Raw genomic sequence first — 12326 nt, 5'->3', positions numbered from 1 at the left:
GGGTTGCGTGCGCATGCATGGCGTTAGAGTCTTGACCCTCAGCACTGTGCATGCATGGCGCCGGGGTGTTCCTCCGATGCGGCGCATGCATGGCCAGGAGAGTTCGTCCGCAACGCACTTGCTATGACGTCGGAGTGGTGATCCGTGAGTGCGCATTCATGGCGGCGGAGTGTTGATCCAAGGTCGCGTATGCATGGCGGCGGAGTGGTGATCCGCGGGCGCGCATGCATAGCGGCTGAAAGTTGAGCGCGCGTGCATGGCGGAGGGTTGAGCGCACATGCATGGCGAAGGATTGAGCGCGCATGCATGGCGGGAGTTGAGCGCGCATGCATGGCGAAGGATTGAGCGCGCATGCATGGCGGGAGTTGAGCGCGCGTGCATGGCGAAGGGTTGATCTGCGACTGCGGTGGCAGAATGTTGATCCGCGGTAGCGCGCATGCAACGTGGCTTGTATTCCACCTTGCTATAGTGGCGCTGTTGCGCTACAATGGCGCTGTTGGTATGCTAGTTTGTATGTGATCCGTGGTGGCGTGTGTTATTCCGCCGTGCCTGTTTTTGTCCGCCTACACGCATGGGAAAGCGGTTGACACGCCGTGAACGGATTACAGAAGCATGGTGGTCTTCATAATGACGCGGTGTTGTTAAGCGACGGCGCCCACGCATGTGGCGCAGTGTTCTTTTGTGACGTGATTGCGTAGTGGTGATCCGCAAGCATGATGACGGTGATATATTTTCCTGCCTGCCTCCACCTGTGGAGGTGGTGTGTTATTTATAGTATTAGGGTTTCCAATGATTGGGCACAGACCCAATTAGGGCCTTTTTGGCCTCCTCCTATTGCTTCGCGTCACGTGTACTTAGGACACCTGGTGCTTTTTCATTGATTATTCTCTGACCAAGGTATTTCACCTGACCCATGTGCCATCACGTGGTGGCACATGGGCATTGCTGAGTTGTCCACCCTTCATTGGCAGCTGTCAGCATCAGCATATTCTTTATTCCTTAAAAGATACCTTCTGGAAGGTTTTCTGATGAGCACAATCATGGTTGTCCTTATCCTGATTTGGATTAGACTATTCTCATTTGTTGTGTCGCTTGCGCGCGGCCTGCGCAAGGTCTTCTCTTTATTCTCACGCGCAGATGTGATATGCGTGAGCATGTGATATGCGCCATGCGCAGATGTGATATGCGTGAGCATACGTGATGCGTGAGCACACGTGATGCGTGAGCACACGTGATGCGTGAGCATATGTGATGCGTGAGCATATGTGATATGCGCGAGCATATGTGATGCGTGAGCATATGTGATATGCGCGAGCATATGTGATGCGTGAGCATATGTGATATGCGCGAGCATATGTGATGCGTGAGCATTTGTGATATGCGCTACGCGCATAGGTTTTGGCTGTGTCTTCATGACATCCCGATTTTAAGCCTCGTCTATATCTTGTGGGTTGACCCACCCCGCTCGATGTTAAGGCGGGTGTATACCCCTTCAAGCCCCCCCAGTCTAATGTGTGTCTTGTCTCGCGCGAGCGAGGTAAGATAGATATTAGACTTAATAGTTTGCTTTTTCAATAGGGCTTGTTTTTTCTCTCTTTTCTTGTACGCGCGTTGCGCAAAATTCCATCCCTTTGGTTAAAAACGAATTGTCAATGCACGTGGTTGGTTGGTGTTGGATCGCGGTGGTGCGGTGCTCGGCGCCAGCGCGCATGTGTGATGGCGCGCTGCTGCTTTATAGTTGTGGCACTCATGCATGGTGGGATGCACCATGGCGGCCAGATGGTTATCCGCGGTGGCGTGTACGCGTGGTGTCGCAATGACCTTACACGGTGGCGAGGTTCACTTGTCGTGGCGCGAATGAATGTTGACGGAATGTTAATCCGCGACTGTGCGCATGTATGGTGGCGGAGTATTGACCCGTGACGGTGCATCGTGATCCGCGGCGACGCGCTGCTGCTTCATGGCGATGTACTGAACCGCGGTGCCGCATGCGTGGTGGCGATGTACTGAACCGCGGTGGCGCATGCGTGGTGGCGATGTATTGAATCGCGGTGGCGCATGCGTGATGGCGGTACATCGAACCATGGTGGCGCATGCGTGATGGCGGTATATCGAACCATGGTGGCGCATGCGTGATGGCGGTATATCGAACCATGGTGGCGCATGCGTGATGGCGGTATATCGAACCGCGGTGGCGCATGCGTGATGGCGGTGTATCGAACCGCGGTGGCGCATGCGTGATGGCGCATGCGTGTGCTTGTTGAATATAAAGTATGCTTACACATTGAAAATGTTGTAAGGAAATTATTTTTACTTACTCCTTAACAGTTGTCATATTTCAAGTTATTTTGCGATATTTTGAATATGCTGACACGTGCCTTGGCATTTCATTATTCCTCTTTTGCGCGACGTTATCGTGCATTTATTATAGGGAATTATGAACGAGTTTTTTAGCCTTTACGTGTCAGTATGTGTTACTCTGCCTATATCCATTATAATCCCATGCGCGGCCCCGACCTGAAACCTCAACAACTATGCTTTGGCATGTGCTTTGCCTTAGTTGTGCTTAGGTATTTTATGGTCCAGCTGCGCAATACGTGGCATGGATGCTATGAGTAATTTGAGCTAAGGCTCATATTATTGGGCTAAGGCTCTGACGTTTTAGAGTTAAAACTCGTCAACGCGTCTGAGCTTGAAGCTCGCGCATGTATGTTTTACTTCGTTTTATTTTTAGTTTGATGTCAATATAATGTTGTCATATTGCTCAAATTAGTTGTTTTCAAGCATCTCTTCTTCGATCTTTCTTGTTTCGTTTTAATATATATAGAAGTGGCATGAAAACATCAAACTTCAAGCAAATCTCATCTCCCAAATCATCGGATCGCGATCTAGTTCGTTCGGATTTTGATCCGTTGAGATGGAGAAGATACAAGCATTGACATCACAGAATGGAGTTGTGATATTCACCAAGAGTACATGTTGCTTGTGTTATGCTGTCACCATTCTGTTCCATGAACTTAGGGTCAACCCTATAGTTTATGAGATTGACCAACATCCCGAAGGACGGGAGATGGAGAAGGCTCTTCCTAAACTCGGGTGCAGCTCACCTACTGTGCCAGCTGTATTCATAGGTGGCAAACTTGTGGGGTCCACCAACGAGGTCATGTCGCTCCACCTAAGCGGCTCCCTCATTCCACTGTTGAAACCGTATCAGTCACTCATGGCTTAGAAACACTATCGCACTTATGGGTACATTTTATGTAAGGAAATAAAGGTTGGCTCAAGAATGATGAGTAGTAGTAGTCAACTAGATTATTAATTCTTACTAGTATTTAAATAGCTTGTTATTATGATTATTAATTCTATAGTAAGCAAGATTTGCTTGTTAGATAATTACTATGATTATTATTATTAGTTTCTAGACTATGAATGTAGCTTATTAAATCTGTTCACATGCTGGAAACACATGACTATATGCTTCAGATGAATGTGATTATGATCTATTATTTATTAAAAACTTTCTTGTATGTGTGTGTGTATTATATATATGAATCTTCCAAAGCAAAAGGAGGCTAAATCATGGTATAGTTTCGATCCTTTGAGATACATTTGATGTATACAAAACGAGTAATCTTGAGTTAAGAATCATACAAAACCAGCCAAAGATGTAGCTCATATATTCCATCTTTTACATTTCTAAACTATTATTTTCATAAAAAGTTAAAAGAGGATATATGCTCTTGCTCTACTTTTAAATAAAGAGAGGTACTGAATACTCTTTAAATTCCAGTTTACTACTCCTATTATTTATTTATTTGGTACTCCGATATTTTTATTTTCAATTCCCCTTATCAGAACCCCGGCCAGTGAATCTTAACTTGACCACTCTACAGATATAAATGATATCCCCGCCCGAGCTCTCCTAAAATGCAAATAAGCCACTTGTCATGCCCAATGATAAATTTCCTTCCGAGGATTAGTTGACACTTAGGATCAGTCTTGTATATATTCTTCATAATAATAAATTACACCGGGCTGCCGTCCCTTATACCAAAAAGAAATAAAAAAGAAAAAAAAATGTGCCAGAACAATATTTTACTGGTATATATGCTAGCTTCTTCATTAGACTTACTTTGATCTTTTGTGATCTGAATATTCCTCTTTTGATAAAGTAACATATATATGCATACATGCATATAAAAACCAGTAAATATGTACATATGTAATAAGCTATTGGAATCATACGACAACAAACAACCATCAAATAAAGTAACATTTTTTAACAACTGCACTTGGCCCCGGCGTGTTAAATAGCCTTTTAATTTGTCAAAAGCGCAAAAATGAAACATTAAAGCAGGCAAGAATGCATGAAAATGATGTTATATTTGTGCATTCTGTGTAACTATTCTGGATTTATTGTTTAAAATGCTTGGAAAACATCACATGCATATATGCATACTTTTTGGCTGTGTATGATGAAAATGATATCTATATTCTATAATGGTAGTACATGCCGGTATTTTTACTTATATTCTTTTTGTAATGGTGGTACACCCTCTACTATATTTTGCAGAATATTTAGTAGCATAAAATCTTTAGCCTCTTGACCATATCACAACAGTACGTCCGTCAATAACCTTATTTTCCACTTACCAACAGGGCACTAGCCCATTGAACCCGGATTAGCTGTGCAAGAATTTAGGGTGATTGTAAACGAATGATGAACATCATTTATTTACTTTAATTGGAAAAAATGAACAAACACGACCATTTAACCGGTTCGGGTTGGGTTAGGTTAGGTCGGGAAACCAGTTTTTTTTTTTTTCATCACTCAACTAGAGGTGTACAAAAACACCGATTTAGTACCGGTTTAGGCAAACCGAAGGTTCCCAAATTGACCCATACCACCAGTTCAGGACCGGTTCCTCTTAAAATCTACCATACCGGTTTTAAAACCGAACTGGTTTGAGGAAAGCCGGACTGAACCGACGTGATCAGGTCATCCTATCATGCTTCAAAACCGGTTTATAAACCGAACCGATTTGAGTCAAACCGGTTTTGATCAGAAGTTGACCAAACTGGTTCCGTTTGGGTTTAAAACCGGTTTTGTACACCTCTAAGTCTACACTCAACTACTACTATATAGTATTTGATATTTGGGCCAAGAACAAATTGGTCTGGATCTTTAGTTGGACTAACACTGGTCCAATGTGTATATCTTAAAAAAGCCTCGTCTATATATGATTAGAAGGCGTCATGTTTCACATGAAACCCTAATTCAATTTGACGGGCAACCCAACGCCGTCAATTTCAATTTCACCTCTCTGTCATTCGATGAACGATGCTGAGGTAGCTTCCGATGGTCGTTTTCATTTCAACTGAAACACTCTAGTTTTTATATTAATTTTTGAAATTGTTTTGATTTGTTGGCCAATGAGGACAATTATGTGCCATGAGTGTCAAGGACATAATTGCGCATCTACGGTAATCATTACCTTACCGTGGAGTCCTTGATGCGAAGAAGAATGTGGCAACATGCTAATCTGAGGCTATATGTTTTCGTTATTCGTATACCATTTTGTTTTTTCATTAAACAGTTTTACACTTTCAGATCTATATATTGATGTTTTCAACCTACAACTTTGTACGGTATTTGATTATTATTTTGTTAACTCTCTTTGATTGTAAGTTTTACAGATTTTGAAGCTATTGAAATCAATTTTAGTTATCATACTTTGTATTTTTATTTTCAGGTTCATTTTCTGTTAACCGTAAAAATCCCAATTAGGCGCCGATTAATCCCCGATTAACTGTTAGTTTCCATTTCACTGATTAATTTTGGGCTAATCGGTTAATCGTCAAATCCGGCCAAAATTGTTGGTTTCTGACGAGAATCTGACCAAAATTTGCGGTTTCTGATGAGATTCGACTAAAACTAGTAGTTTCCAGCGAGATTTTATAAAAAACCAGTGGTTAATGGCGAGGTTCAGTTGGTCAAATAGATCATCAATCCTTGGCAAAAACCAGTGGTTTATGGCGAGGTTCAAGGCAGTTATTCAACATATGTGTGAATTATTAGAAGTTTCTTTTATCGTTTCGACCCGTCTCTATTCTTTCGACGTCTACCAGTTTATTTTGGAGTGTACTCTTCGGTCGTATTTCTACGACAATGGTGTTGTCGACTCAAGGTATTGGCATGGAGGATACAGCATGAGGTTTATGTGGTTTGGCTCTAGAACCCGTGTCTCATCTTTTCGTGTCTTGTTATTCCAGTTCGATTATGTCGGTTACTCTCACATGGGTGAAACGGCCAGGTGCAAGTTTTTCTCCACAATTCAGGAAATCCTAGAATATCCTAGTGTGCAGAAAGCTTCTAAGGAGTTGAAGATATAACTATACAAGCAATTTAATGGGCAATCTATGGTTATTATGGAAAGCGCCGAACATAAAGATCTACTAAAAAGGGAATGCTTGATCACTAAGTTGTTACAACTGACCGTATGACATGGACACCATTGTCATGCGAGGTCATAAAACATGTTAAACTGGTACATCATACAGACCTTAATTCATAATACAGGTCATATGACTTGGTGTCACCAAATTATATGGCCCGTATGTAGTACACTCACACATAATTAGTGGTTGACATTACCAGTGACAAAGTCATATGATAATGATCCATATGATGCTTTTCGCCCTTTCATACCACCCGTTTGATAATGTCATCTGATATCTTGTATAGCATCACTAGTGTGTATCTATAGCTGCCCTTAAAAAATAATATAAACCATTAATGGATGGAACCATATTTTTCTTCTATCCTGTTGTTTTATGCCTTTCAAGTGCTGCTCTCTAAATCCACATAAAACGTGTAACTTTAATCTTTAATTACCATTTGATGATATAGATCTTGATGAGAAGACAGAAGCAATGCTCAAACTCATTAAAGAAGATGCAGGTTCAATCGCTAAACACGCAGAAATGCATTACAAGAAATGACCCGAGCTTAAGAAAGAAGAGTTGATGAAGAGAAGAGAGAGTTTATAAGACAACTTAGTTTTTCTGTCGATTTTCGCAAGCAAGAAAATGTATTTCTTAAAACAAGAACTGATAAAGATTGTTGCAAGAACATCAACAACAACAACAGTGAAAGCACACTTGAGTTCAACAAATTGAAAGGGGTATTTTGGGGATTATTATATAATGGTGAATCTGCTACTGCTGTTCCCTTATAGAGTCGCCCAGGCATATTTTGTGTCATAATATTCTTTGCAAGTTAGTTATGATATTATCAAGTTACCCCCCATTTAGGAAAATCACAACAATGAACATGTTAAAAGGTCAAGTACAGGTTCATTTTGTGTGTTTAAAAAAATATTTGTATCAAATGTGAAGTGGGATCTTTTATGGGATCGATGATCATTTTGATGCCCGTGTGTATTCGGGTTCAATATATACGGCTATGTGTTCGTTAAGCTGTTCAAATATATATAGAGCGTAAGAGGTTAAGTCGTCAAATTTAGTTTGATTTATTGATCAAAGAGCAATGTTGCAAAAGTCGCTAGGCGGTTCCTATGCGGCCGACCCCCTTGGAGGGAGTACTCGGAGTACTCGGACATGATAAATATAAAGAAAATTAGATATTGGGTGATATATATATTTCAAATATCATAAGTTTACTAATATTTATAACAAAATAAATGAATATCAATATAAATTAAGAGAAATACATTTTTAAACACTAAATTATTCTAAAAAATGTTAATCATTAATTAAAAATAATGATATTTGTTCTTTAATATTATAAAAATACAAATTATGTTGTATTTTTTAAGTCAAAATAGACCCAAGTTAACCGACTAGATGTGATTCAGGCTAATGTTGACCACCTTTGACCAATTTTTAGTAACTAGGCGGAGTTAAAGAAACTCCTCTCGGCACCATACCTTGTAGCGAGTACTCGGCCTTGTAGACCTACTTTTACAACATCGTTAAAGAGATATAAACTAACAACCCAAATATGAGAGTATAAATGCTTTGAGCCAATCCTGATATTGTGCTGTTTTATTTAAGAGATCTTGATATAAGCTCGTGAGTTATTTTTTAAACTCGGATTTGAATTGTTTATTATTTGATAATCAATTAGCTGTTTTTATTTACATATGTATAATTATGATTACGTACACACCGTAATATATATTATTTAGTTGTTTGAACTTTGTATAATTCGATTTAACTTATTATTTAATTTTATATTTATTAATTATGTAAAAACTTTACGGATGTAAATAATAACTTGTTTTAGACTTGTGGGTCTGGTTAAGCTCGTTTATTAAATGACTTATTCATATAGGCTTGAACTCACTTACACTTGACTTGATTTTAGACTTTTAAGGAAAACAAATTTTAAATAGTTTATGACCGCCTTGACGTGTACTCATTGAGTTGTAGGGGTTTGATTATTGATGAATAGTTGGATACCCACTAAACCCATGATCACTTGATCATGGTTTTGAACTTCTGGTGCTAAAAAAAGGTAGAAAACAACTATAAGATAAAATGATAGCTAGTGCTTCACAATAATAGAATAATACTTGCCAAAACCAATAATGCCACAATGATCAACAACTATCATGCTTTGCTCAGCTCAATCCTTTTAAAAAGACATGCTTTTTGTTTACTTTTCAAATTTATTTCCAAAAGACAGATCTTATCACATGAACCACAAGAATCTAACAAAATATTACACAAAAATAATTACACAAAAAATTAAATATATATATATATAAAGACAATCATAATTTGTTGCTGACTCAGACCCAAACAAAAAGATACCTTAAATCAAAAATCATAAATGCGCCTCATATCATCTTCAAAATGTCCAAATTGCCCTCAAAGACCACTATTCACTCACACTTTGACACTAGTTAACATGACCACCATAATAGAAGAGACAGGCAAGCATCATTGAAGCACCAAAGGTCCATGAACCAGAAGCAGGAAGTGAGCCAGATGGTGAGATATTGGTCATGGTGTTGGGTCCAAAAGTTGGCATGTCATCAGGGTTAGGTGGACTAGGACTAGAAGGAATAATGGGCAGTGATGCTTCACTAGGTGAAATATCACCTTTACTAGGTGTAGGGAACAAAGGAGTTATGTCAGGAGATGAAGCAGGAGTAGGAGAAGAAGATGGTGGTGGTAATGGTAATGGTAATGGTAATGAAGATATTGTTTTTGCAGCAAGTGATAATTGGGATGAAGGAAAACATAAAAGGCATAAAGCCATAAGTGAAATAAGTGTTGGTAGTGCCATATATTAAGGATGTTTGTAATGAATGTGTTTTGGGATTGGAGAGGAAGAAAGAGTGTGGAGAGTGAAGGATGATGAGAGAGTGGTTATGTAATGAATGTTAGAATGATTGATTCATGAATCATATGGGATTGGAATATTAGAGTGGTGGCATGTTCAACAAAGTAACATGTTTTGTGTACCTTTTTTCTTTCTCAAAGTCATAATAATAATAATAATAATAATAATAATAATAATAATAATAATAATAATAATAAAAAGCAATTATAATAATTAATAGCAATAATAATAATATTTTACTTGTCTTAAATCATAGTAACTTTGCTTAATCTCAATCCTAATTTTTATGGCAATTTAGAAGGGAGATGTTATGTTAATTTGTTTAAATATTCAATTTAACAAGTAACAACGTTATCATTAGATAAAAACCTCGTGTGCACATAAGTAGCTGGTATGTGTGGGGCTTCATTTATACGACAACAAACTTGTTGGATATGTACTTAGAAGCCTATCACTTTGGGATATTTTGGTATATATAGAACAAAATAGAAATATATTCGTCAATTCAAAATGTTTTGGTTGGTATAAAATGAAAATAGAATAACATACATGTAAGAAATGAAGAGTTGTATTTTTGAAGATAAATTCACAACTAGAGGTTGTAAGAGGGAATGTTTGATTAGGTAATGATTGCAAGGGTTTTTGTGCCATTTAACGCTACGTTTTGCAAAACTCCTCATTACTAACTGGGCCATCACATATCACACAACCCTTCTATATTTCTATATGTTTAGTTACCATTACGCGTGGTTTTACGATTGGTCAGATAATCTTCTGATCAATATCATTACACTTTTAATCAATCAAAAACAGTTAATAGTTTTATGAATTCATGTGTAGTATGTGTTTATTACCCACATTCTAACCTTTTAAAAAAAGAAAAAGGAAAAGAAAAATCATCATTTATACCCAACCCTTGTCATTTATAGCTTATCGTTTGTTAAAAGGAAATCCCGGTTAAATAATTTGTATACGTGAAGAAAAAGGGCAAGGGACCCCATCCAGTTTAACAACTGGCGAAGACTTTTCATGCAATTGAAACTGTTTCAACCTTTGTGAAATTTCAACTTTAAAATTTTATAGTTATTATCTTTGAAATGATTACACGTATTATTAACATTAGTAAATATCACATACATCAAACCATCATGACAAAGGGGTGTTCTCTTAAAGGATGTACATAATGCAACCCAAAAACGACATGCATGTTAAATCTTGAAAGGATTAGAAGAATGGTTTTCATAGCCTCATGTCGTGTAGGGAAATGACAAATTGACAACTCTTTTTTTTTTTTTCCAGGACACTAAATGCATATTGTATGTTATTTCGATTAAAAGCAAATTTCTGGTAGACGAAAATAAGTTTTTATACACTTACATAAATAAATCCAGAAAAAGCAATAACATGAAACTAAAATAGTAAAATTCATAACCAGCCAACAAAATATAAGGGCTTGTATTAATAGCTTCTTTATGGCAAAAAAATGATTTTAACGGATTTATTTATTTATTAGTAGATTTTGGTGAGGTGGGGTTGTGTGAAAACAGGGTGTCCAGTGGTTTAGGAAAGGGACAAGATTGTACATATGCGATTGACTCTTTTGTCTTCTTATTCTCAAAAAGAATTTTGTTAAAAATAATTATAAACAAATCATCAAATGTAACAAGCTTTTACAAAAATATATTTTTTTCACTTTAAAAAAACCAATAATATTAGTTTGTATAAAATTTATTAATTTGTATACTTTTAACTCATTAAACTCATAACATTATCTGTAATGCTTGCATACTTAAGGCGTATATGTAAATTAAATAATTTATAATAGTAAAAGAATATAACGTTTACTTATATAAACCAGGAGAATGTTCATGTACATTTTAAGATTAGCATGAGAATGTAGGAATCAATACCAATTTAAAAAAATGAGAACGTAAAAAACAATACCAACTACAATAGCAATCTACATAAACAATTATTTATAATAACAAAGAAAAAAACCTAAAATTACAACAAAAAATCAAAATCAAGAACAAAATAATACCAAAAAAATACTTACGACTGCAAAAGAAAAAATCTAATAATAACAGCAAAATATAAATCAGCAAATACTTTTAACGTCTCATAATCGAAAATTAGCAAATACGGACAAAAAAATAACAGCAAACACCTATAAAAATAAATGTAATAATAACATATTGGTTCTCACTGTTTTTCATGTTAAGAATAAAATGTATTTGATTATGTTTCATATAAACCAAATTATAATCACTCTTAAGTATATTAATATATTTAGATAAAAGATCCAATACAATAATCCCTAATCATATATTACGTACGCGAGTTTCTACACTGTTAATTTCAAAATCACGCGATGGCAATATTGTAAATTTCATCAACTATGATCCACTGCTCCCATCGATTCCGTCCGCCTTCACTATCACCGTTCATCAATTCGTTATCGTCCAACGATTGTATTCACCGTCGCGACCATCGACGTTACCGTCGTGAATACCATCTTTCTCTGTCACGAGTTGTTCACAGGTTAATTTATCAAATTGATCAATTGAAATTGAAATTGATGAACTAATTGATCAATTAAACTTTGAAATTGATCCAATTAATTATCAATTTGAAGTTTCAGTTATCAATTTTGAGCTTGAGTTCTGGGTTTTAACATTGAACGTATTAACATTAACCTAAAACGTATAAACAGAACGTATAAACTTTTTATACTGAACTTTTAAAGTTTAATTGATTTTTGTTCTGAACGTTTAAACAGAACGTATAATACGTTTAAACAGAACGTATAAAGTTTTTGTATAGAACTTCTAAAGTTTTTTGTATAGAACTTCTAAACCTTTTGTTAGAACTTCTAAAGTTTTGGTACAGAACATCTAAACTTGAACGTTTAAAGGTGTTCGTTTTGGTCAGAACGTTTAAATTTGTAGTTTTG

The 12326-nt window shown here is 36.8% G+C and overlaps 1 protein-coding gene and 1 pseudogene across 1 annotated transcript; one reads left to right on the top strand and one right to left on the bottom strand.

Annotated features, from left to right (window-relative positions):
- The first annotated feature begins 2867 nt into the window (after positions 1–2867).
- On the top strand, positions 2868–3527 carry LOC143553823 (glutaredoxin-C13 pseudogene; annotated as a pseudogene).
- Positions 3528–8926: 5399 nt separating this feature from the next.
- On the bottom strand, positions 8927–9316 carry LOC143553834 (classical arabinogalactan protein 26-like). Its single transcript, XM_077043734.1, has one exon. The coding sequence runs from the start codon at positions 9314–9316 to the stop codon at positions 8927–8929; it is 390 nt and encodes a 129-aa protein (XP_076899849.1).
- Positions 9317–12326: the final 3010 nt, after the last annotated feature.

Source organism: Bidens hawaiensis, unplaced genomic scaffold, assembly GCF_021521415.1.
Source record: "Bidens hawaiensis isolate Kalapana, Puna unplaced genomic scaffold, B.hawaiensis_p1.1 tig00017381_1, whole genome shotgun sequence".
In the NCBI taxonomy this organism is placed as follows: Eukaryota; Viridiplantae; Streptophyta; class Magnoliopsida; order Asterales; family Asteraceae; genus Bidens; species Bidens hawaiensis.
The sequence above is the reverse complement of the archived record's forward strand: the minus strand, read 5'-3'. Positions and strand labels throughout refer to the sequence as shown.

Bases quoted from the DNA above. Each gene is read 5' to 3' on its own strand.
- LOC143553834 (XM_077043734.1), bottom strand. From the start codon at position 9,316: ATGGCACTACCAACACTTATTTCACTTATGGCTTTATGCCTTTTATGT.